Below are 25,421 nucleotides of genomic sequence, written 5' to 3' on the forward strand. Positions count from 1 at the left end.
ACGTTGGTCAGCTCGCCGTTGGCTGGCTGCGCGCGGGAGCCCTGCCCCGGGACTCTTGCGCCCACCCCGCCCCTTCCCTTTGAAGCCGGACGACAAGGAGACACTTCTGTGGCGCATGCGCGTCACACAAACAAACTGGCGGGGAAGTTTATGGGTTGCGCACGCGCAGTTGAGATCAGGAAGAGGGAAAAATGGGTTCTTTTAAATGACCCGGGATTTGCGCATGCGTTTTACTGCTCTCTGAAGCCGACCCCCGGGGACTAGGGCTCCTCCTTGCACATGCGCAGGAGATTCAATGACAGTCGAACGTTGATTTAAGGTGAGGGAAGGCCGGGGGGTTGCATGGCCGGGGGAGGGCGGCCCTGCACCCCCTGCGTAGCCTTTCCGAGCATTTCCTGTGTTCTTAAGATGCATCTTGCCATCTAGACCCGCAGAAACCAGTTGTACCACTATAGGGTCTCTGGGCCTTCAAAACACCCTTGACCCTAAGACCTCTGACCCCGGTCTAGGAGTCACACCAGCTGAGCAGTGTGGGAGGGGACGGGCAAGAGGGGTCTCGAAGTGGGCAGATGAGTTCTGCGCTCAGGCTGGGGTAGGGACTTTCCCTGGAGGGCGGGAAATGGAGGAAGAGGGCGTTTCCTACAGGTGTCATTTGACCCCAGCTCATTTCCCTCTGTTTAGGCTCCAGGGAAAAGGTCTGGTCATGTTGCATGTGACCCGAGGGGTCTGGGGGTCCACGGTCCGAGTATGGCCCCTGTTGCCCGCACTCCTCGGGACTCCCCGGGCCCTGTCGTCCCTGGCGGACAAGATGGGGGTGTACCGCAAGATGTGGAACCCCACGGAGCCCCGCGATTGGGCCCAGCAGTACCGCGAGCGCTTCATTCCGTTCTCCAAAGAGCAGTTGCTCCGCCTTCTAATACAGGTACCGCCCGTCCCGGGTCCAAGAGCTTGGGGACTACGATTCCCGGCAGGCCTCGCGGCTGTGGGGGCCCTGCACGCCGTGAGGGACGGCCCTGTTGACTCCTGGGAATTGTGGTTCCGAGTCTTGTTAGAGTCCCAAGTGGGTTGTGTAGGGGCCAGAACTCTTGAGATGCAGGTGCAGCATAGATTCTGGACTTGGGCTGTCTTCTGGGCTTAACAGGCATTCGCTTAAAGGAGCATGGGTTTCTCTCTGTAAAATGGGCATAATAATTATTCTCTCAATATTATTTATACTATCTAATAAAAATTGTATCTACAAATTCACAAAGCTATAAGCATAATTATTATTTTTTTGGGGGGGTGGTACTAAGGATTGAACTCAGGGCTCTCGACCACTGAGCCACATCCCCAGCTCTATTTTGTATTTTATTTAGAGACAGGGTCTCACTGAATTGCTTAGCACCTTGCTTTTGCTGAGGCTGGTTTTGAACTCTTGATCCTCCTTCCTCAGCCTCCCGAGCCACTAGGATTATAGGCATTCACCATCACACCAGGCTTATAATCATAATTATTATCACACTATTTGAATTCTTACTCTGTGGCACAATGCTAAGAATTTTTCACATATTTAATTATAAGAGGTCACCCCCATTTTATAGATGAAGTATGCAGAAGGAAAATGACTCAACCAAGGCCACAAATATAGTGGCCCAGATTTTTTTTTTTTTTTTTTTTTTTGGGTATCGGGATGAACCCAGGGTGCTTAACCACTAAGCCACATCCCCTAGCCCTTTTTAATATTTTATTTAGAGACAGAATCTTGCTGAGTTGCTTAGGGTCTTGCTAGGTTGCTGAGGTTGGCTTTGAACTTATGATCCTCCTGCCTCAGTCTCCTGAACTACTGAGATTATAGGCGTGCACCATTGTGCTGGCCTGGTGGCCCAGATTTGAACCAAAATGCCTTAATTCCAGAACTGAGCCTGGATTAGGCTGGGCATTTACCTGACCTTAACAGTGAGTACCTTCTTTCTTTCTTTTATATCCTTGGATGCTTTCTTTCTTTTTTTTTTTTTTAATATTTATTTGGTTGTAGATGAACATACAGTATCTTTATTTATTTTTATGTGGTGCTGAGGATCGAACCCAGTGCCTCACACATGCGAGGCAAACACTTTACCTCTGAGCTACAGCCCCAGCCCCTCCTTGGATGCTTTCTTGACCTCACCCCAGTCTTAGTACTGCTCCAGAGCTTGAGCTCTTCCACCCACCACCATCATCATACCTGTCATTATTGAGAATCAGCCCTCATTTTAACAATGATTTACTGAACACCTGCTGAATGTACAGAGTCCTTTACTAGACTACACACACACACACGTAAATATATGGACACATAAACCTCATCAAATTCTCCCCATAGTCCTCTGAGAAAGAGGCTGTGATCCTCTGCTGCCTATGAGGGAACCGAGGCCCCGAGAGTGAAGATGTTTACCCAGGGCACTGAAAAAGGATGTATATCAAGGAAGTTCAATATGTGCTCTGGAGTCATACAGGCATGGATTGGGATCACTTCACACAGACAAGACCTCGTTGGGGTCACATCACACAGACAAGAAAATTACTTCCACAGGCCTCAGTTTCCCTCTGGAAAACGGAGGTTATAATTTTACCACCCCCTGTGCTCTGGAGGATGACATTATGCCATCAGACAGCAGGTGGCACACAAGAAGGCCTGTGTGAATGTTGGTAAGTAAGTGTCAAAATGGGAGTTCCAGCCTCCCTGTCCTCAAGCCATCTGGTTTTCACTGTATTGGGCTGCCTTGGCTTTTTGGTCCAAAAAATGGGTCAAACTCCTTCCTCAACCCCAAGTAAACAGTTTTTGAAAAGCCTAGAGTTCTGCTTGGCTGGTGGTACACTCCTGTAATCCCAGCAGCTCAGGAGGCTGAGACAAGAGGATCCCAAGTTTGAGACCAGCCTGGACAACTTAGCAAGTCCCTAAGAAACTTAGTGAGACCCTATCTCAAAATAAAAAAATAAAAAGGGCTGGGGATGTAGCTCAGTGGTAAAGAGCCCCTGGGTTCAATCTCTAGTACAAAAAAGAAAAAAGCCTAGAGTTCTGATTGTGTTATGGGCGACCAGGGAAAGAGTTCCTCCCACGGGGAAGAGGAAAGAGGCCTAAAGAGGTTTTCCTTCCTGAGGTGACAGGAATTCCACTCCAGCCCGGCAGAGAAGGTGGCTCTGAAGGAGTTCTCAGCCCATGTGGACTTCTGCACCCTGTTCCACTACCATCACATCCTGGCCAGGCTGCAGGTGAGGATGGGCCTCTCCCTCCCTGTCGTGCTGTTTGCTCTTCAGTTCAGCTGGTCACTGACACCTGCTTCCTCTAAGCACTGGAGATGCAGCCGTGAACGGACAGGTGTGGCCACTCCTTCATGGAGCTGGGGTTCCCGATGGGGAGGCAAAGAAATAAAATGAATGTAAATCTGATGCCTGTTAGGGTAAGTGCCACTAAGAACAACATGGCCATGTGGGGTAGAGGGACGAGCTGGGGGCTCTGTAGACAGGGTGCTTGGGAAAGGGCTCCCCGAGGAGGTGACAGGTAGGCTAAGACCTCAGTAAGGAGAGGGAGCAAGACTGAGGTCTCTGGGGAGAGTGCTCCAGAGAGAGCAGCAAATGCAGAGGCCCTGAGGGTGAGGAGGCCTGGAGGGAGACTGCCAAGGGGACAGAGGGCATGGGACATATCGTCCTGGGCCCGCGGGCCAGTTCTCTGCTGGGACTCTGAGTGAGCTGGGAAGCACAGAGGGCTCCGAGCAGAGATCTGAGCTGACTTAGGTGTTGACAGGATCCCTCTGACTTTCTGTCGGGAACAACCTATTAAGAGCCTGTTATGCTTGTCCAGGGAGAGATAATGGAAGCTCCAGAAAGAGTAATAGCAGTGGAAGTGGTGAAAAGTGGTCAGATGCTGTTGATGGTTGGAAAGCATCGGCGTTTTCTGTTGGGGGGGCTGGTGAGGGAGGGAGACAAGGCAGGGCTGCCTCCGGTGTCCCCGACCTGAGCCTCTGGGAGGACGGAGCTGCCATTAACTGAGATGAAGAAGATTGCACTTGGGGCGGGGCAGGGGGAAAGAGAGCTCCTTTAGACTTAGGAATTTGAGCTGCCTGTGGAACAGGCAGGTAGAAAGGTGACTGGGATATATGGGCCTGGGCTGAGAAAGCTCTGGAAGGATCTAGACTGTAGTAAGTGAGACCACCAAGGAATACCTGTTGTCTTAGGCTAGGCTTCTTTAAAAAAAAAAAAAAAAACACCAAGAAATGGGAGCTTAAACAACAAAGATTGACTTCTCACAGTTCTTAAGGCTGGAAGTCCAGGACGCAGGGGCCAGCAGCTTGGTGTCTAATGAGGGCTGCGTCCTAGTTCATAGACAGTGCCCTCTGCTGTGACCTCACGTGGTGGAAGAGGGAGAGAGAGCTCTGGGGTCTCTTTTTGTAGAGGTATGGATCCCATTCATGCCTTAATCAGCTCCCAGAGGCCCTCCCGCCTCATATCACCTCGGGATTTGGATTCCCACTTGTGAATCCTGGGGACACTTGACATTCAGTCCACTGCAGGTGTGTGACGGTGCACCAGAGGACTGCCAGCCTTGGTGCCCAGGGTTTTTCTTGGTTCCGTTATGTAGGCATGGTGACTGACCTGGGCCTCCAGCTCCTCCAGAGGTTAAACTGATGCTGAGTGGCCCAGGGCCCGGCCATAGGTCAGTGTTAGCATAGATTCTGGGGTGGCTGTGGCCTCAGGCAAACCGAGACAATCTTATTGTGCAGGATCCTGCAGGGGCTCGGGGTTTTCATCGCTGGAGCTGGTCAAGGGCCAGGCCTTTGGAATGTGCAGGACACCTCAGGCCTGCGAGCCACCCTCTCTGCGCCCTGCTACTGTCTTCCATGGCCCCCCTCCTTGCTTTGATAGTAGCATGGCCCTCTTGGCTGAGTACCCTGGGTCAGGCTCTTGACTCCTTCCTGCAGCCCTGAGAGGCAGCTGCCAGGCAGAAATGGAGGCCCTGGGAGGCCTGGAAGTGCCCACGACCACAGTTCACAGTGGGGGAGACACAGCTCGAGCCCCTGCACCCTCTCTCTTCATGAGGCACCTCTGGCCTCAAGAGGCAGTGTTGTTGTTGTTGATTTTCTTTGTCTTGCAGAATATTTTCTTATATAAACATTGAAACAGAGAGGCAGACAGAATATGAATGAGTATGCCTGTGTCTTGAGGCAGGAGATTGTACACACGGGTGCTGGGGGCAGGGTGGGAGGGGCCGAGGCAGGACGGCGGGGGTGATCACTGCTGATGATCTGTCTCTCAAGGAAGCCTGGGTCTAACCAGGCAGGGAAGGAGTCAGAGCGGCCCTGGTTCAGACACTAGTTTGGTTGTTCAGTAGTGATGCCAGTGACCTTGGCAGGTGACCTCTCTCTGAACCTTCTTTCCCTTATTCATTCATTCATTGATTTCACTTGATAAATATTTATTGAGCTCCTACAGTGACCTCTGAATGGTTCCAGGTCCCAGGGCACAGCAGTCAGCACGACAGATGTGTGTGTTTGCCTCATGGGGACTCTCATGCCAAAGAGGCAGAGAGAAGCCCCACACCTCCGAAGGTGCTAAGGACTAAGGATCAGGGTCGCCAGATGAAGCACAGGACAGCCAGTTTATTCATTTCCAAGGGCGGCTGTGTCACATTTCTGTAAACGAGGTGGCTTTAAAACAACAGACATTTAATCCCTGTTCAGAAGACCAGAAGTCCGAGGTCAGGAGTGGCAGAGCTGGGTCCCCTACGGGCTCCACGGGAGGAACAGGGAGGAATGTCCCATGCCCGTCTCTAGCCTGCCACGGTGGTGTCAGTCACGGTGTCCCTTGGCTTGTGGATCCTCCTTCCAGCCCCTATCACCAGCATCACATGCCTTTCTCTGTCTCTTATGAGGGCATTCATTCTCCAACCCAGAGTGATCTTATCCTGATCTTCACCTTCTATTTCTCTGAAAAGACCCTTTTTCCAAATGAGGTTATATTTTGAGATTCTGAGGAGGTGGGAATTTTTTTCCCTGTACTGGGGAGTGAACCCAGGGGTGCTCTACCACAAAGGTATACCCCCAGCCCTTTTAAAAAATATTTTGTTTTGAGACAGAATCTGACTAAGTTGCCCAGGCTGGTCTTGAACTTGCCATCCTCCTGTCTCAGCCTCTGGAGTTCAGTGGGGATTGCAGGCATGAGCCACTGCACTTAGTTGGGGGTGGGGAGAATGGAAATTTTTTTTAATTCATTTTTTTCCTTTGTGGGGAATATGAATTTTTAGGCAATACTCTTCAGCCCACTACACTCCATTAAATTTGAATTTCAGATACTATAAAGAACTTTTTTAGTGTTAGTATGCCTTAACAACTTGGTCCTCAAATATTGCATAGGACGGAGGACCTCAAAGTTCTTTCTCTATCCATCCATCAATCAATTAATATTTTTTCCCCTAGATCTGGCAGCCATAGTTGAGGAGAAAAAGAAAGTGATGTTTTCCAATTTTAGGAAAGGGCCTCCCTGAGGTGGTGACATTTGAGCAGTGATCTGAAGGAGGCCAAGAGGCAGCCATGAGATCTGAGGAAATAGTGAATGCAAAGGCCCTGAGGCAGGGGTGCCTTTGGTGTGTAGAGGGAAGAACAAGCAGACCCCTGAGGCTAGAGCCGAGTGAGACAAGGGGCAAGGGCTGGGGATGAGGGCAGAGAAGAAGCCAGGACAGATACTGCAGAGTGACTTGTGTGAAGGACGCAGCCAGGGAGCCCTGGGAGCCCAGGGAGGGTTCTGAGCAGGGAGGGACCATGAGCGGAGACAGGCGCCCTCTGGCGGCTGGTGGGAGAACAGACGGGGTGAGGGCTGGGACCAGGAGCCAGGCCGCAGGGTGGGGGTGGGGGAGTGCGGTGGTCCAGCAAAGGTGGCCAGGAGTTGGTGCATCCCCAGTGAATGGATGCGTTCAGGCTGTGCAGGCCAGGGGCACAGGGTTCTGTGCGGATGGGGAACAAAGCTGACTGTCCCATCTGTGTCTCAGACCAGGGGGCTAGGAGCTTCCTGTCCTGGGTCTGTTTCAGCTGGGGTACGGTGGGGATTGACCGATGGGCTGGACGTCCCGGGAAGGGAGCATCCCTGATGACCCTCCGGCCCTGAGCCTTGGCGCTGGGAAGGATGCAGTTGGCATCTCCTGAGATGGGCAGATGGTGAGAGGCGCAGGTTTGGGGTCCAAGCTGGGCCTTGGTGTGAGACCGGGGTTGGGAGGTGCCTTGCAGGAAGCACAGGGAGGCCTGCTGATGTCTGCAGGGGCTTGTTGGGGCGGCCCTCAGGCGAGGTGTCAGAAACCTAGAGTCCTCAGCAGGCCACGGTGTCCAGGTCCCCAGGTCCCCAAGGGAAGGCTCCAGGATAGAAAGGGCAGCAGCAGCCCCCACCAGCCCCCACTGGGACCCAGGTGAGTCTCTCATTCTGGGTGAGGCCTGGTGCCAGGGGCTGGGCTTCACTGAGGAGCCAGGCCAGGCCTGCCCCTTCCCATGGAGAGTTGCCCACGGGTGGTGGGACAGTTGTGAACCAGGTGAATGGACAGAGATGATGGGCGCCGCGGGGGAGGGCCGAGGGCAGGGTTCTGTGTGGGCTTAGGACAGGTGGCCTTGGGTCTGTTCTTGGGTCGGCGAGCAGAATGGAGCCAGGTCGCCCTTCCTTTAGTGTGGAGCTTGCTCTTCAGTCTGTAGCTGCCAGCGTCATGTGGCTCTTACATTTAAAATACTTATAATGAAATGAATTTTAGACATTGCATCCTCAGTTGCTATCATCGTGTTTCAGTGTTTAGCGGCCACCCGTGGCCAGCGGTGACTCATGGGACAGCACAGATCTAGACTGTTCAGGAGATCCTGCTGGGCAACGCTGCTCTGGGCTCCTTATTGTCATCCTAAGGGTGACTATGTCCATGGTGTCCGTGACAGTATTCCTTAGACCTGGCTGCTTTTGCCCGGCCAGGATCCTCAGCCTGGGGCTGGGGGCTTTCTGAGAGTTGCGGGCAGAGCTGCCTGTGACAGAGGAGGTGAGATCCGCAGTGACGGGAAGGAGGCTGGAGGGGACAGAGTCTCCCAGCAGGGGCCTGTGCAGGGCACCTGAGATGGAGGAGCGACAGCCCGCATGGCTGGTGCCCAGCCACCAGGGGTCTGCAGCGCTGGTGCCTGTGGGCCTTGCTGTGCGGCCGTGGTCCCTGAGGGCAGCAGGAGGCCCTGAAGGGCTTAGTAGGTGGGTTTACTTCCTGGCTGTATGACCTTGGGTGCTTCTTGGCCTCTCTGTGCCTCAGTGTCCACGCCTGTAAATGAGGATGACAATGGTGCTGCTCTCCTACTGTAGGAATGCACCATCAGCCCTTCCAAGTGTCCCCGCATCAGACTGCGTGCTTTTCATCTATTGTTGTGGTTGTTTGCCAAGCTCTCTGGCAGCTGTGTGGAGAGCGGGTCAGCAGTGGGGGCCCCTGGGATTTTGAGGACACCACCAAGAGGGCCATTGGCTGCATGGGGACTGGAGGAAGCGGTGGTGATGTGGCGGGCAGGCTGGTGGGGAGGAGGGAGCCGCTGAAGTGCTGACCTGTTCTGGAGCAGGATTTATGGGCGAGCGTGGCCAGGTTCCTGGCTAGAAGCCCTGGGTGACTGTGCGGCTCCCCCCCCCCAGCCTGGCTGCCGAGCCTGATGAGTGCGGAGTTCTTCCCCCCCCCCCCCCCAGCTCTGAGGTCCTCTGTCTCAGTCTGCAGCTCAGCCCCAGAACTGGAATTTCTCAAGGTCACAGCGTGCCTGAGAAGGTGGCCCAAGGGACCCACTGTCAGCCTGGGAAGCGGGAGCCAGGCGCTAGACTCCTGTGCTCAGCCAGCACATCCAGCCCGACCCTTCACTCAGATGAGCACCTGTCCCCTGGCCTTCCGCCTCTGCCCTGGCTCCCTGGCCGCCTAGGCCTGGCTCTCCGCCACCAGCCTTTGGGCAGCCACTCTGCCCACTTGGAGGACCTGCCCCTCTTTCCTTCCAACCAGGTTGCTCCTGAAGGCTCCTGTCCTGGGGGACACGCTGGGGCTGAGTGTGGGCTGGCTCTGTGAGAGGCACTTGCCCTCTACAGGGGCTCGGTGCTGCCTGGGACCAGTCGTGTGTCCTCCTGAGGCCCATCTCTCCACCAGCCGAGCAGGCTGGGCAGCTGGAAATGCACTTTCCTCATCCGTTCAACAGTTTTGAGGGGCAGGGGGTGTGGGTACCTAAGATGAGGTGGACAAGGCCAATTGGGGAGGGGTCTGCCAAGTCACGGGAAGGTTCGGCCTTCTGTTCCAATGTGGGAAGCTGTTGGGGTGGGGGTGGGAGAGCTGCAGATGACCCAGGTGTGTCCTGTGGAGACCAAGAGTCATGCAGGGCCAGCAGAAGCCCCAGGTTGTGGCTGAGGTGAAAGACCAGCTGTCTGTGGGGAGGAAGGGGGGACACAGGGCCGGGGGTCAGCAAGTGGACTGGTAAAGAGGGCACGTGGGGGTGAGGAGAGGGGAATCGGGTGCCCAAGGTCTCTGATGTACCATCTGCACTGAAACCCGGAGGAGGCGGGTGGGGCAGGTCCTCTCTGGGCCAGGTTAGGTTGGACACCCGCTGGGAAAGTCAGGAGGTGCTGAACACAGGGGTCTGGCCTTGGGGCACAGGCCTAGGGTGTCTGGGGAGTGGGGCTGGCCAAGGGAATCTGGATGCCCGTTTTTCTGGGCGGCTGAGAATGGCGGGGTGATTTGGTGGTGGGCTCTGTGGTTTGGTGACTGTGACCTCCGTAAAGAAGTACCGCGTAGGGAGTTGGTGTTGGTGCCGCAGCTCAGCGGCTGGCTCAGAGGACACAGAGGGCCAGGGGTTGGTGTCTCGTGTCTCTGCACCACGGAGATGATGCTGAGCACAGCCTCCTGCCATCCTGTGGCTCTGCGCCCCCTAGGCATTGTCTTTGTCCCCACATAGTCACCATCCAGTCTGGGGTGTTTTGTCTTCTTTACAAGGTGGTCAGTCAGCTGCGACTCCAGAGGGGGACACAGGGGAGACTCAGGAAAGACAGAGTTGTTGTCCTCAGGGCCCAGAGTCACACTGGCCGGGCAGGGCCTCACGGGCCAGGTGGCAGGGCAGTCAGGGCCCTCACGGGGGTCTCCACGGGAGGCAGCGCAGGTGAAGCTGAGGGCTCCTGGGCCCTGGGCTCTACATGGCATGTCCCTGTCGCCTGGGGTTTGGCCCTGGATGATGCCCGTGGAGGAAGATGTGTCCTGGGGTGCGGGCCCCGGAGGAGTCTGGCTTGGCGTGGTGGTGCGTAGGCAGGACGAGCTCCCCCGGCCAGCCCGTGGCTGTCTCTAGAGTTGGCCAGTTCTGGGAGGCACGTTCCCCCGGAAAGGTCTCGAAATGTCAGAATGTGCAGAAAACGGAGACCTGCTCCTCCTGCACTGGGCAGACAGGGTCCAGACGGGTCCTAAGCCAGCAGACGGGCAGGAGTGGAGACCAGGGAGCAGGTGCCACTTCTGCTCGGGGACCCTGGGTGGAACTTGAGTTTCCTGGCCATCTGCTCCGTGGCCTCCACCTGGGCGCCCACGCTCACGCAGCAGAGCCGGGCAGCGGGAGCCCGTGGTGGAGAAGCGGCCAAGCTGGAGTGGGCGGGTCGTCGCCTGCGGTGGGGTTTCAAGGAGGTGGACGGCAGGGCCATGTAGGGTACTCCTGAAGAGAGCACGGACGCGGGGCACCCAGCCCCGGGGACCCCAGGGCACAGCACTGCACCTCCTCCTGTGTCCTGTCTCAGTGCCCTTAAATGTCTTCACATCCTAAGTGTCCCCACGGTCCCTCGTGCCATGACCCAGGCCATGTTTTCCTCCGACTCTCTCCTAGGCCTTATATGACCCCATCAACCCCGACAGGGAGACCCTCGACCAGCCGTCACTCACAGACCCCCAGCGGCTGTCCAATGAGCAGGAGGTGCTCCGAGCCCTGGAGCCCCTGCTGGCCCAGGCCAACTTCTCCCCGCTCTCTGAGGACGCCCTGGCCTACGCGCTGGTGGTCCACCACCCTCAGGATGAGGTCCAGGTACTGTCTTCCAGAGGACCAACCCCTGGAGCCTGGGGCAGGGGCTGCTGGGGGCTGTGCTCCCGAACACAGGGCCCATGCGGCACGCTTGGCGACAGACCAAGGTCACTTCAGTGCCACCTGTTAGGAAAGTCTCCTGACCCAGGGCTGGTGGGCTCGGTGGCAGAGTGCTTCCTCGCCTGCAGGAGGCTGGGATCCATCCCGACACTGGGAAAAGAAGGGAAGAGAACAGGAGTGTGATGGGGGGATCTTCTCAGGACCGGATCCTGCCGCCACCTTCAGTAAAATTATAAAAATACACAATACAAAGTGCTCGTCCTTACGGTCAGTGACATTGTAACAAACACTAAAATCTTCCAAAATTCCACATTTTCATGACTTCTAAAATGAACATCTTCCAGAGTCATGTTTTGTCACCTCTGAAACTGGAATGTGACTCAGGCAGTGGTGAGATGTGGCCTAATTGTAGCGCATTTTATTTTGTGTTTGCTTCATAAAACAATGGCATATCTTAAAATCAGTGGCACCTTCAGCTGGATGTGGTGGCACCCGCCTGTGATCCCAGCTACTGACTCTGGCGGGAGGGCCACAAGTTCCAGGCCAGCCTGGGCAGCTTAGTGAAGCCCTGTCTCAAAATGAAAAATAAAAAGGGCTGGGGATGCAGCTCAGTGGTTAAGTGCCTCTGGGTTCAATCTCCAGTACCAAAAAACTGAAAAATATCAGCGGCATCTTAGATTCCAGGAAAGACTATGGTAAAGATGGCTGCTGTGTGCAGGGTGCCATCTTGGATGATGTACTGGTGTGCAGTGCACAACCTGAACAACCACATGTGGCCCAGACACTGACTGATGAGTGGTGACAGGGAGAGCATTTCTGGGGAGAGGGGGATCTAGTTCTGGTCCCCCTCCCTCCATCCCCAGCCTGTGTGCAGCTGCCTCTGCTTCCTTCATCCCCTTTGGCAGGTGACAATAAATTTGGATCAGTACATCTACATGCAGTTCTGGGCCCTGGGCCAGCGAATTGGGCAGATGCCTCGATTGTCCAGTGTGGGCTCCAAGTGGGACTTCTTCACCAAGTTGCCCCCTGCAGAGAGGTGAGGCGGCCCTTGTTCCCCAGCTGGAGCCAGAGGGAACAAGGTATAGAGCGAGAGGGGACTGACAGGTCAGTGTCTGGGTTTCGGTGTCTGGGGCCTGGGGGGGAAGGCGAGAAAGGGGCCGACGTGACTCGGTCAGATGTCGCCTGTTCTTCCCTCGGGAGAGCCAGTTACAGCAGTCAGCCCAGAGGAGGAGACAGGGTAGGACCAGTTCTTCCCATGTTCCCGGGGAGGGAGGGAGATTGAGGTTCCCTGGAGGGCCACATTCTGAAGAGGGAGGCGCGGGTCCTGGCCAGGGAGGCCTTGGCTGGCCGGGCCCCTGACCCGCCGTCCCTCTGGCTGTCGGTCAGGAGGTACTTCAAGCGGGTGGTGCTGGCGGCGCGGACCAAGCGGGGCCACCTGGTGCTGAAGAGCTTCAAGGACACGCCCCTGGAGGGCCTGGAGCAGCTGCTGCCGGAGCTCAAGGTGCGGACGCCCACGCTGCAGCGCGCGCTGCTCAACCTCACGCTGCTGGTCTCGGGCGTGGTCTTCTTCGTCAACGTGGGCATGGTGGTGCTCTCGGACCTCAAGATGGCCACCTCCCTGCTGTTCCTGCTCTTTGCCATCTTCATGGGCCTGCGGGCCTCCCAGGTATGTGGTGGCCGCTTCCCGCGCTCCCGCAGCCGGCCAGCGTGCTTCGCGGGCCCCCCTCCGGGTCTACTCCAGGTGCCCTAATGGGAATCACGGGGACCTGCCTTGCAGGGGTGTTGTGAGGGTTCAATGAGCGAGTCCGGGAAAGGCCCTGGCTGGCACCTGCCTGGGATAGTGAGATGCCCTCCAGGCTCTCCACCCCTCCTGGAGCACCTGCTGTAAAGAAGCTCTGTGTGGATCTGGTGGAGGGCGTGCGGTTTGGACCCAGACTGCCTGACTTTGAATCTGACTCTACCGTCTGTACCTGTGTGATCTTGAGCACATTGCTTAACCTCTCTGTTTCAACTGTCACATCTGCAAAGTGGGGATGATAATAGGATCTAAGTAATAGGTTGGAGTGGGGATTAAGTGAATAAATATGCATATAGGGCTGAGAACAGAGCCTGGCACACAGTACAGGAAGTACCATGTGAGAGTTAGCTATTAAGATGATGATTATTATTACTGATTGGACTATTTGTTCCATGAGTTTTTACCCTGGCTGGGTATCATTATCACTGGGAGAGATGGTTTACAAATGCAGCCTTCTGGGCTCTGGCCCAAATGAACTGAATTGGAAACTCTGGGACTAGGGCCTAGGAAATTGTATTTTAATAAGCTCCCTTCCAGATTCTGCTACATGTGAGTGCAGGACAGCCTCATACAGTTGCTCAGGTTGTTCACATCTAAGGATTTATGGCTGGAGAGGCCAGTGAACACTGACACCCCAGCAGCTGCTCTGCTTGCTGAGCTGTGTGTCTCAGTTGGCCTGAAGGACTCTCTTACTGATTCTCCCCGGGGTTGGCACTGGCTCCAGGGAGTATAGATGGGTGTGAGGTGTCCCCTGTCCCTGATCATTCACTTGCTGGCTCAGTAGTTTTCAAGCTGTCTTCAGTCATCCTGATGAGCTCTCAGGGAGGCTGGTCATAAATCCCACGGATAATACCACGCTGTCCTGGCCCAGAGGCTGCTGGCCGCTTGAGCTGCAGGAGGGCTGGGAGGGAGAGCTTCCTGCTGCGGGCTCTCAGCTTCTCAGGGGCCAGTTTAAAACTCAGTCTCTGGTTAATTTAGGCACTCGTTAAGCCCTCCCCCTCCCAGTCGCCTGCTTTCCACACCTTGGGGCCTTCCGCACAGTTGCTGCTCCTGGACCCCCGTCCCCTCCTCAGGCCTCTTTTCCAGGCCTCTCCTGTCCCCTGGATGCACCAGGTGCACAGCAGATCCCCTGGCAGAATCCCCTCTCCCTCCCCTCCAGGGGGCGCCTCTGCTCCTCCCGTGTTCACAGCCACTTCTCCACCACAGCCCCAGCTGGGTGTTTGAGCCAGTCTGGGGCAGCTGGCTCCAGGCAGCCCTCCCCACAGGGCCCTACACTGGGCACCGTGGCAGGCTGAGCACTGCATCTCCTGACGCCTCCACTCGGGTTTTCCTTCTGTGGAGGGGCCTCTGCCCTGCAGCTTCCTGCCCTCTTCGCGCCTGCGCTCAGCCCAGGGGACCCAGAGCCGGCCTTGCCCTTTCCCCAACACCAGCCTCAGCTGACTGAGCCTCACTCGTGCTTCTTGCTGGGCACACTGGGCATTCCTGTGGCACTGTGCCCGCCTCTGCCCTGCTTCCTCTCCTCTGCCTTTGCATATGCTGTTCCTGTAGACCCAAATTCCTTTCCCACCTCATTGTGCTGGCCAACTCCTGCTCACCCCTGCCCGAGACCCAGAGGCTGCCTGCCCGGGGAAGCCTTTGTGGGCAGCTCAGAGCAGGATGCTGCTCCTGGGGGCCTGCTGCACTCTGGCTCCCTGTGAGTCCCCAGAGCTCCTCAAAGAGCAGGCCCCTGAGCAGCCTGCGGGGGTTGAACTGCTGCCCCAGAGACGTGTGGGCCCCATCTTGCCCTGAGGGAGAGGGGCCGGGCACATGGACACTGATGGCCACCCCGGGGGAGGTGGAAGCAGGCAGTGCAGGAGCCCAGGATGCAGCGCCGTCTGCCCTGCCCCTTGAGGAGGAGGCAGCGAGGATTCTCCAAGAACAGAGCAGGGGCAGCCTGGCTGGCTGGAGGGCCAGCGCCTGTGAGGGCAGGGAGTGGGCTGCACTCGGAGGGGACAGGCAGGAAGGGAGTGGGTCCAAATCTCTAGGGAGCCATGGGAGAGCCTTGAGCAGGGGCGGGACAGGGACCAACCACAGCAGGAGACTGAGCCCAGGGAGGGGCTGGGATGCTGCCCTTGCAGGAGAGGATCAGGCCTGAGTGGGGACGCAGCAGGGGGCTGGGGCTGAGGCTGAAGCTGGCGAGGAGTGGGCCAGGACAGGGTTGGGGGTCTGGCCTTGGCTTAGTAGGCGGTGGGGCCTCTCCAGATGCCACTCCAGGGGAGGAGGAGCAGGTGGGTGGGGGGAGATGCTGTCAACGTGCGTGGTGCTGTGTTGAAAGGACTCAGGGGACCTTTGGGTCCGTCTGCGTGCGGTGGAGTGGCAGGACCCCCTCCTTCCACGTGGGAGGAGCCAACTCCATAGGCTGGAGAGAAGGAGACACAAACCTCCTGCCTCTCGTCCTCCATTAATGGCGATTGACCCCTTGCAGGACAGAAGCCAGGGTGCTGGGCTGGCAAGAAGTCACCGCCCCTACATAGCTGAGTCCTTGGCATAACGTGGGCCACTGAGCCATGTTCTGGGCTGTGTTCCTGCAGAAGCGCGTCACCTTAGACCTCTCTAGGAGACAGGTGGCACTCTGTAGGCACCCCCACCAGGCTGTCCCATGGTAGCTGATGTTTGAGTGCTCGGGTGTGGCCAGGCTCTGCCCCAGGCCCTCCATGATCCCTGGGTTGACTTCTGGACCCTCCTGGGCATCAGTTCACCTCGCTGCACAGACAGTGCTACCCCAGGACTGAGGTCTTAGCCAGGGGCTTGCAGCTGGCAGGAGCATGGTGGGGACAGGAATGGTGGCTGCAGCACCTAGTGGCCTCGAACTCCTTTTGTGGCTGAATGGAGGAATCTGAGCACAGGTTTCCTGCGTGAGCCCAGAGGGCTGGGGTGGGCTCTCCCCTCTGCTCCTCAGGGACACGAAGCAAGGAGGTGCCAGGAGGGAGGGGATGCGAGGGACACGTGGCCTCAGGTCTGCCTCTTCTTCCCTCACTGCTCTTCACAATTTAATAGGTAAAACCTTTGTTCATTATGCAAAAATTCACACAAGGCAGAAATAGAATAGCGGGATGAACCCCCAAGTAGGCAGCACCCAACACCAAGAGCAAGTGTGATTTCATCCAGAGACCCACCACTGCGTCACTTTGGAGCAGACCCTAGACGTCTCATCTGGAAGTAAGGAAGTCTGTCAGCCACAGACGAGGACTTACTGTAATAGGCACTTCTGAGGCTGAAACTCACGCAGCTTAGAAATCCACCAGGCAGACTCATTAGCCTGGGGCCAGAGGAACCAGCCAGTGCAGGCTGGTAAAAGCTGGTCTTCCTAAGGGCTGCCTGGGAGCCTCTGGGGCCGAGAGAATGTGTGTTAAAGTTCTCCTCCCCAGGCTCAGCCTTGGGGACTAGTAGGTTTTCAACACCATCCTCTACCTCCCTGTGGTGAGTCTGCCGGAGGGACAGGTGTGCAGGGCTGGGCGGGGCAAGGCTGGTTGCCCGGCTGACCCTGCAGCTGTCCTGGGCAGATGTTCGGGCAGCGGCGCAGCGTGCAGGCCCTGGAGCTGGCGCACATGCTGTACTACCGCAGCACGTCCAACAACTCGGAGCTGCTCAGCGCCCTGGCCCTGCGCGCGCAGGTCGAGCACAGCAAGGAGGCGCTGCTGGCACACAGCTTCCTGGCCCGGCGGCCAGAGGGCATGTGTGGCCCACCAGAAGGTAGGCCTTGTTCTGTCCTGCCTAGCCAGGCCATGTCCCTGTCCCTCTGTGGCCCCCGCCCCAGGGAGACACCATCTGCATGCCACCTACTCCCTCCAGCGCCCAGTGCTGGTAAACCTGACAGATTTTCAAGGAGACCCTGTCCTTCAGCAGACAGGACCCCGAGCCCAACCCTGACCTGCCTCTCTTGACCTCCGTCTGCATGAGGGTCCTGGACCAGTGGCCCCTCTTCTGCATTCTTTACTGTACATGAGCCCACACTCCTGCAGACTTGGTCCCCACCCTGTGTAGGCCCCAGGTGGTCCCCGTCAGGACACCTGCACTCGGCTTCCTTGCATGAGGCCCTGGCTTCCCTCCAGATGAGGGTCCTGTGCCTGTTCCATTCCCCTTCCAGTGTACCCCTAGGCTTTCCCAGACCTGGGCTCCCCCTGCTGGCCCCTCCTAGCCCTTGCTGGTCCCAGTCTGACCTCACACCTGCCTGTTCCCCTGCAGAGACCTCCAGGTGGCTCCAGTTAGAGGTGGAGAAATGGCTTCTGGCCCAGTCAGGCTATGAAGTGGCCTTCAACGGATCTAGGGCCCTGGCCCACCTGCAAGCCCTGACCCCCAGTATGGGGCTGTACCCTCCCCCGGGTTTCCCCAAACTAGACCCCTTAGCTCCAGTCACTTCTGAGTCCTCCCAGGCCTCACCCAGTAGTAGCAACAACTGACTGCACCCTCCCCGCCCTGTCCTGCCTGCCACCTGGCTAGGAACCAAGACCCGCCTCCTCCATGCCAAGCTGTCAATCACGGACACTGTGTCATTCTCCAACTTCCAGTTACTGACAGGCTATTATTTTTGCTGCTCTGTATACTTAAATCAGCCAACCAAGCAGCTGCGGTTGCTAGGCAGCCCGGCTTCTCGTGAACAGCCTATCACAGCTATTTAGCTCCCTTCAGTTGCATTTCTTAGTCCCACCCCCGGAACATCCAAATGTGGTGAGGCTGAGGAGATGAGGTGTCGGCCAATCACAGCTGTTCAGCTCCGGCTTCGATGAACTCCCAGGCCCAGCTGTGGAAGCCGTGCCCTCCCGAGGCTATATATCGCTGTCTTCTTAGCCTCCCTGGGGGGAACTGCCCACCAAGTACACCTGGGCGGGGCTCCAGGCCGCAGCCAGTGACAGCCGTTTGGCCCCGCCCCCTGGCAAACAGCCAATGACAGCTGCTGGGCACCATCAGTTTTGCGCAGCCAGTTGTCTGCAGAGAACCAACCAATCAGAATTTCCAGAGGAACCTGCTCTTTGTGTCCATTGCTGCTGTGTGGTGGGCCATCTGGTCAACTGCTGACCAGGGTGTCCTGGATGAAGGGGTTGGGAACCTGGTGCCAGGCAGAAGCTGTGGGCCTGGAAGACCACCCCCACCCCAAGCTTAGGCTCCCAACAGCCTCAGGTGCCTTCCTCACCTGGGTCCTTCACCCTTTCTGTAGAAACTACCTCTGCCTGGATTTCCCCACCACCAGTGCCCAGTGCAATATTTATTATCTGTCAGTTTCTCTCATGTCTCCCAGAGGAATAAATCATGTTTAATACATCTGGCTGAGTAGGGTGGCTGCAGGAGTTGGGAACGAGGGGTGGTATTAGAATCCTGGAAAGGGTGGACTCTGGGTCTTGGAGGGATACTAGTGCGTGCGGATGGTTCCTGGACAGAGGAAGCTGTAGTTGTAGAGACTGGATTTGTGGGTGACAGAAGAGGATCTTAGAAAGGCCAGTTCCTGGGGAGAAGCCATGGTTTGCGTCTGGGTCTCATGAACAGGGAGATAGGGTGGTCAAGTGCAGTTGTGCAGATTGTTCCCACAGCCAGGAGAAAGGTGGCTGTGGAGTCCAGTCCATGCCAGTGTCCAACTGTGGGACCAGGTCAGCCAGAAGGAGGGGTGTGCCCTCTGATATTTACTAAGATGTTAACAACTAGGTAGTCTTTCGGGAAAGGGGGGAAAGAGGAAGGGTTGGGTCCTAGACAGGAGAGGGAGGCTGGTTTCTAACAGGGAAAACGAAAAACTCCTCCCAGAAGGAGCATTAGAGAGAGAGTTAAAAAAGGATCCACAAGGCGCTGGGTTGTGGCTCAGTGCTAGAGTGCTTGCCCAGCATGCGCCAGGCACTGGGTTCCATCTCCAGCACGACAAAAAACAAAAACAAACAAACAAACAAAAAACTAACTAAATAAAGGTATTGTGACCATCTACAACTTAAAAAATAAATAAATAAAATTTAAAAATTAAACAGTTTAGAAGGAGCGTGGTGGGCCCCAGAGAGTGAGTGCCAAGAGACATAAGCTTGAGCCAGCAGAGAGGACAGTGGCTCCAGGCTTGTGATTCCTGACAGGATTTGCTGGGGACTCAGATTGCTGGTTCTTCCTGGACGTGCCTGAAGGTCTAAACTCTCTAAACTCCGGTGCCCGTTACGGGTTCTGGGTCCAAGAGGGGAGGACCTGGCTCTTGAATCTGTGGGAGCAAAAGGGCGCTGGTTCCCAGGAGGCAAGGGGCTGTGGGCTGGGAGACTGGCATTCGGAGGTGGAGCGGCTGAGGTGGGTCCGCCTGGTACAGGAGGGCAGGTGTGTGCACCCGGGGCCCTGAAGGCGCCAGGAAGAAGGAAGGAGGCAATGGCAGAAGCCGCGGTTAAACACTTTTATTACGCTGGGGGCTTCCGGGCGAGGCGAGGGGCCGGAGCTGGCGGTCACTCCCGCTTTCGCAGGTGGATGTAGATGATGCCGCTGACCAGGGCGAGGGGGAAGGCCACCCAGGCCAGGGCGAAGCAGTAGCCGAAGCTGCCTCCACGCGGGTGCTTTGCCAGGATCTCCTCCGCGTGAATGGCGTAGATCAGGGCCCCGGTGAACACTGCCACGCCTGCGGGAAAAGGGAAGAGGAGTCATGTTGTGCCCACAGACTTCCTGACTGCCAGGGGGTGGGTACACCGCTGCCTGCTGCTGCTGCTGAGGTCATGGCTCTCTCCGCCAGCGCCAGGCAATGGAGCTACTGAGGGGTCCTGGCAACTAATTTAATTTCTGGCTCCTGTTTGCTTCTCCACAGAATGGGACGATCATATCCACCTGTCCATCCATCCATCTATGAAATTTTCTGAGTGTGTGTGTGTTTTACAACCCTAGCATGCAACAGTGAATTAATAAAACAAGAGCCGGGCTTTGCAGGAACTCAGGAAGATAATATTTTGAAAGCCAGGGACTATGATTAATTTAGCTCTTTGCACCTTAAGTAAAAAAAAAGGAAATAAAACTCCCTTAAATGTCTGACACAGGGTAGTTACACCAGAAATAACAGCTGGCTGAAATGATGCAATTACCATTGTGATCTCCAGCTCCCCTTTGGGGTATTCATTAGCTATACCTCATCCCTAAGACCCAAATTATTTACCCATCCTCTGGCTCCTTGAACCTCTAAATTCCCTCATACCAGCACCCCCCATGACTCAGGGCAAACCCAGTGCTGTCACTGAGAACTACAACTCCCATCAGCCCTGGGGGCAGAGAGGCAGTTCACTGAGACACTTCAGGTGGTTCTTGGAATGTTGGAAATTGTTCTTTCACCAGGTGTCCCTGGGCCCCAGGCATCCTGACACTTTCCATCCTTCCCCTCAGTGCCCCAAGTAGGGAGGGAAAATGGGGGATGCTCACTGGTACAAAGTTGACACAGGCCAGTGGCATAGAAGAGCCCTCCTCTCCGCATGGTGTAGAGCTGGAACATGAACAGGATGAAGGACAGACAGCAGAGGATGAGGGAAAGCACCATGAGCACCTGCACCGCCTTCAGCCAGCCTGCAGGAAGGAGAAGAGAGAGGTGGAAATCACTGGTCCCACTTTCTGTTTGCTAATCATTTGCCCTGTCCCCTCCTCTGTCCCCCTCTCCCATGAGGAGCCATGTGAGTTTAGATACTTAGTATACTTACATGACCCTGTGACCTTACTAAATTCCTTATCAAGTCTAGTGGTCACTTTGCAGATTTTAGAAGGATTTTTCTACACAAACAAACATGTCTGTTAGGAATAGAGATGCTTTTTACTACACAAGTGCTCTACCACTGAGCCACATTTCCAGTGAGATGCTTTTTACTAATTCCTTTCATTTCATTTTCTTGCCTTAGCTAACTCCAGTACAACACTGACTAGAAATGAGGGCAAACCATTTGCTTCGATCTTAGGGGAAAAGCAAGCCTCCACCATTGAGCCACATCCCAGCCCCACCTCTTTCACTTTTAGATGGGTGAAACTTTCAGGTTCTCGTGGTCCCACCCCTTCAAGAAACTTAATGTTCCACCCCCTTGGAATCTGGACAAATTGGTCCCAAGCTCCATTCAGGACACCATCTCCATCTCCTTAAAACTTTGGAAACAGTATCTTCTCAGAATTAGGGGAACTGTCTCCCCGTTCCCTAAACCTATAGCATGTGGAGTTCACCCTTCCTGAATCGTAAGGAGGGGACTTTTAGACCAACCTCTTTAGAACAGGAGCAACTCATCTCGCTTTCCAGACCAGTGGGCACGCTTCAACCCCACCCACTCAGCCGCAGGGCCCTGTCCCGCCCAATCCGACTTTAGGGGTTCTCAATCCTCTGTCCGAGAGTGGGGAGGAGGCTTGGGGCCCCCACCCCTCAGTCCTTACCATTCTCACTAACATTACTGCAGGCCCATGTTTTGGTGCCGTTGTTCCACGTGCAGTCATACCAGAGATTCAGGGACTCCTTTCCCGGGAGAGTCCACCAAGACTGGGACGGAGAAAGGGCGGAGTTAGGAGGGGAGGATGGGCGGGGTCGGGAGGACCCTAGGAAGGATTAGGAAAAGAGCAAGGTGTGGGGGTGGGTGGGGAGGGCACGGTAGAGTAGGAGAGGGCGTGGAGATAGAAAAAGCGGGCAGCGCCAGAGTGGTTTTAGAGAAGGGGCGTGGCTTGTCTGCAGGAGAACGGGAGGCCCCGCCTCCAAGAAGGCTTACCTTGTCCAAAGTGGCCACAAAAAGCAGGATGAGAATGAGGATGTGAAGGGCAGAGACAACCAGCAGGAGGAGCGACATGGCTGTGGTGGAAGCCTGGGGAGTGGGTAGTCAGGAGATGGAAGCTTAAGAGGCTGGTACCCAGGCGGATGAGACACCCCAATCCTGAGGGAGAAGGTTAGGGTCTGGACCCCCGGGTCTGAGGCGGGAGGGCTGGGGTCTGGACTCCTCAGGGAGGAGGCAGTTGAGCTCTGGTCTCCTGCGTTTCCCAGGGGCTGGAGAATGCCAGCGTCAGGTCCTGGGTGCTGGAATGAGTAAGACTAGCAGTGTGGCCCCTGTCTCCTCAGATCCCTGTCCCTGGGGACATATGGGTCAGCTTATGAAAATTCAAGTTGACCCCCACTCCTCCATTTATCAGGAGCTAGGAGACAGGCATCCTTGACTCACACCACTCCCCTCCTGGGGTGGGGAGGAGGGGGACCGGGTGACTCATCTGGTGACTCATCCACCCCTCTGCCTCCAAGCACCAGGGAAACCCCAGCCCCTGGCTATGTCCACGAGGTCCTCACCCCACCCTGCTGCCAGACTGGTGCCTGCCAGACACCTTCTGGGGAAGATGGATGAGAAGGGCCGGGAGAGTGAGGCTGGAGAGGAAGGAGCAGCCTCCCAGCACACTGGGGTGTCCAGAAATGGGGGCCTGGAGGTTCCGCAGACTGAGGTGTCCGCACGCACCCCTTGATCTCGGGCCCTCGGGGAGAGTGGACAGCCCTGGGGAGAAACTGCAGGATGCTTTCCTGTCGGGGACTCTCCCCAGCAGACCCCCAAATCCATGCCGGCCCCACCCCTTCCTGAGTCTCTACCCCAAGTGCTGAGACCCCTTCTTAAATTACAAGAGTATCCACGGGGAGGCGAGAGTGGGGAGTCTCTCGCAGTCTGGGGGTGTCTTTCCCAACCTGCTGCACTCCCAAGTAAATAAAGAAATCCCAGCTCGAATAACGGACTGGAAACTTACCGAGAGCCGCGGAAAAAGTCAAGAGTTGGAGTCTAGTCCCTCGCTCGGGCCTCCGTGCCCCGCCCTTCTCCTCCCTCCTTCCACCCTCTCGAGGCCCCCGCCTCCCTCGCCGCCGCCCTCCCTCCCTCCCTCGCTTTCTCCTCCGTCGGGTTCCCTCCTTCTCCCCACCTCTCTCTCTTTTCTCTCCGTCTCCCTGCCTAACCCTCTTTCTCTCTCTTCTCTGCTCCTCTCAATATATACTGACCCTTTTATACCCACCCTCACCGCACCCAGCTGAGGTCTGCAGCCAGTGGGAGGAACCCCTGAGAGGGAATTCCCTGAGAGGAACCCCTGCCCAGTGCCCCCTGACGGGCATCCTCTGGGGCTCCCTCCCAGGACTGAGATGTGAAGGCCCTTGGGGCAGACATCAGGGTGGGAGGGTCCGATTCTCAGGCCTCCTGGACTCTGAGTTTTGTCCTGGGGTCCGTCGTCCTGTGTCCTTGATGGACTTTGGGGCTGGATGATGGGAGGGCAGGAGACCTGGGAGGAGGCAGATTCCTATGACTGGGATTGGGCATGGGACTGGTGGACTTGGCTCTGTGGTGAGGGTCAGAGGAGCCCCTGTTAAACTCTGCAGGGGGTCGGGGGGAAGTTAAGAATCCCAGTGTCCTCATTTCCTGACTGGGTAATCTTGGCCACTTATTTCATTTCTCTGAGCCTCACTTTCCTAATCTGTGTAGTGGGAATCATCATGCTGACAGCAAGCTAATAAACTGATGACAGTAATTCTTCTAGTTCTGAATGAATAAGGTAATGCCAGTACACTGACACACTGGAGAAGCGTCTTCCTTCACCAAACGTTTATTGAACATTTCCTGTGAAGCAGAAATCAATAATAAATAAATTAGACATGAATAGTGTGGAGCTTGTCTTCTAGTAGAGGGAGATGGGCAATAAAAAGAAACATACCAGTGAGGAAGACAAATTTGATAGTGATAAGTGCTTTGAAGGAAATTGAGCAATGGAGATAATGACTGGATGAGGGGAGGCTCTCTGAAACAGGTAATCAGGGAAGGCATCTTGGAGGAGGTGACATTTACTCTGAGACCCAAAGACAGAAATCATTTGAGTGCTAGGCAGAAGTACAAAGGCTTTAAGAACAAGCTCCAGTTGTTTGGGCAACAGACAGAAGGGCCAGTGTGGCTGGAGCAAAGGGAGCCAGAGGGAATGGTGGGAAGGGAATCAAAGGGTACCCTTGAAGACCAAGGGAGGAGTTTGTATTTTATTCTAAGTGCAGTGGGAAGCCACTAGAGGGCTTTAACAGAACTCTGGCACCAGGGACTTAATGTTAACTATTATTATTGTCTACTGTTCGGATACTGAATTAGGGTGTGTGGGGGTGATTGCTACTGTGGACCTGGATCTCTTTGAAGGGGACCAAGTGTCAGGGTCCTAATGAATTGAAAGTTGGGGAATGGATGCTGACATGTCTGGTATCAGATGGGGCCAGAGCTGGGTGTGTTGATTTGGGCTCCCTGAGGAGATGAGAGTCTTACAATTCAGTGCTTGGGTGGGTATCTGAAGACCCAGAAGCTGGGGTACCATTATAACACAGACTTTAGAGCCAGAGTGGCTGGATCCAAATCCAAGCTGCTTTACTCATTGTGTGATTCTGAGCAGTTACTATAACCCCTCCATGCCTCAGTTTCTTCACCTGTAAATAGGGATGATAGTAAATACATCAGAGAAATGCTGAGCACACAGTGAGCACTGTTACTGTATGTCCTGCTACTTACATCAGGCCCTGGGTCCTGAGTGGATTCAGGCAGACCCTGAAAAATTCAGGGTCCAGCGACAGAGTAAATTGTTTTATTTTTATGGGTGCTTAACCACTGAGCTACATCCCAGCCCTTTTAATTTTTTTTTTTTTTTTTGAGACAGTTGCTTAGAGCCTTGCTGAGTTGCTGAGCTGGCTTTGAACTTGTGATCTTTCTGCCTCAGTCTCCAAGTCGCTGGATTATAGGTGTGCGCCACCACGCCCAGTGAAAGAGCAAATTTTTGGGTCCATTGGGTCCCAAGGCTAAAGTCTGGAATCCAAAATTGAGAATATTTTGGGGAGGAAAATAAGGAATCCCAAACTTAAATTCATGAGGATGGAGACTGGGACTGAATTCTCAAGGAAGTTTAAAAGTCTAGGTCACTGAGGGAAAACTTATGGGTTGGAGGAGAGTGTCAGGTGCTCCTCTGGGAGTACAGCCCCGCCCCAGGTCTTGGGAGGAGTAGGGCTTCACGGAGGAGGCAGACGTAAATTGAAAAGAGCCCTGAGAAACAGCCCTCGCACTCCAAGTCAGGTTCCCTGGGTTGGATCAGAGCTGGACTTAGGTACTCTGGAGGGTGTTTTTGGGGTGAGGGTAGGTGGGCCTCTGTGGAAGGCGAGAATTGGGAAGCGAGAGAGGTGGCGGGATCTCCCCCTTCCGTGCCTCTGAGGATAAGAGCTGAGCTGAGCGTCCGCGAGCCGTTTCCTCCCACAGGAAACCGCAGGCGTCGGGCACACCCTGCCTGCAGGAGAGGCGCCCACTGGCCGCCCGCGAGGGAGGCCCATGTGGGCAGCAGCTGGCTGCGGAGGGGGCATGTCCTGCGGAAAGAGGGTGTGATCAAGAGGGGCGTGGCCAGATGATGCAAAGGCGGCCGCGCTGAGGTCCCGCCCACTTCCGCCTCCCAATGCGCAGACGCGGTAGGTGGCCAAGGGCTTTTGGCGGCTTCTTTGGAAGCCGTTGGCCACGCATGCGTAGCGAGTTTCTGCGAGGACCAAAGGCAGCGGTGAGCGCTCGCCCCCGCCA

The 25,421-nt window shown here is 55.7% G+C and overlaps 2 protein-coding genes across 8 annotated transcripts; one reads left to right on the forward strand and one right to left on the reverse strand.

Annotated features, from left to right (window-relative positions):
- The first annotated feature begins 197 nt into the window (after positions 1–197).
- Positions 198–18,189, forward strand: Tmem143 (transmembrane protein 143). Of its 6 annotated transcripts, XM_046465894.2 has the most exons (8): positions 198–319; positions 682–922; positions 3,127–3,231; positions 10,842–11,036; positions 11,999–12,129; positions 12,480–12,759; positions 16,434–16,623; positions 17,116–18,189. In XM_046465894.2, exons 2-8 carry the CDS (start codon positions 704–706, stop codon positions 17,328–17,330), a joined length of 1,335 nt encoding a protein of 444 aa, XP_046321850.1. In that variant the 5' UTR covers positions 198–319; positions 682–703; the 3' UTR covers positions 17,331–18,189. The 6 variants fall into 6 exon arrangements, with proteins under 6 accessions (XP_046321850.1, XP_046321852.1, XP_046321853.1 ...); XM_046465896.2 differs by lacking the exon at positions 10,842–11,036 and having other exon boundaries at positions 3,120–3,231; positions 11,999–12,197; XM_046465897.2 differs by lacking the exon at positions 10,842–11,036 and having other exon boundaries at positions 11,999–12,197.
- A 1,076-nt stretch (positions 18,190–19,265) lies between these two features.
- On the reverse strand, positions 19,266–22,702 carry Emp3 (epithelial membrane protein 3). 2 transcript variants are annotated; one of them, XM_046465900.1, is made up of 5 exons: positions 22,603–22,702; positions 21,594–21,686; positions 21,268–21,370; positions 20,284–20,424; positions 19,266–19,498 (listed from the first exon to the last, which is right to left on the reverse strand). In XM_046465900.1, exons 2-5 carry the CDS (start codon positions 21,669–21,671, stop codon positions 19,329–19,331), a joined length of 492 nt encoding a protein of 163 aa, XP_046321856.1. In that variant the 5' UTR covers positions 21,672–21,686; positions 22,603–22,702; the 3' UTR covers positions 19,266–19,328. The 2 variants fall into 2 exon arrangements, with proteins under 2 accessions (XP_046321856.1, XP_046321855.1); XM_046465899.1 differs by having other exon boundaries at positions 21,594–21,895; positions 22,603–22,697.
- Between the last annotated feature and the right edge of the window lie 2,719 nt (positions 22,703–25,421).

Source organism: Marmota monax, unplaced genomic scaffold, assembly GCF_021218885.2.
Source record: "Marmota monax isolate L192 unplaced genomic scaffold, Marmota_monax_Labrador192_F-V1.1 WCK01_AAM20220418_F8-fsc00160, whole genome shotgun sequence".
In the NCBI taxonomy this organism is placed as follows: domain Eukaryota; kingdom Metazoa; phylum Chordata; class Mammalia; order Rodentia; family Sciuridae; genus Marmota; species Marmota monax.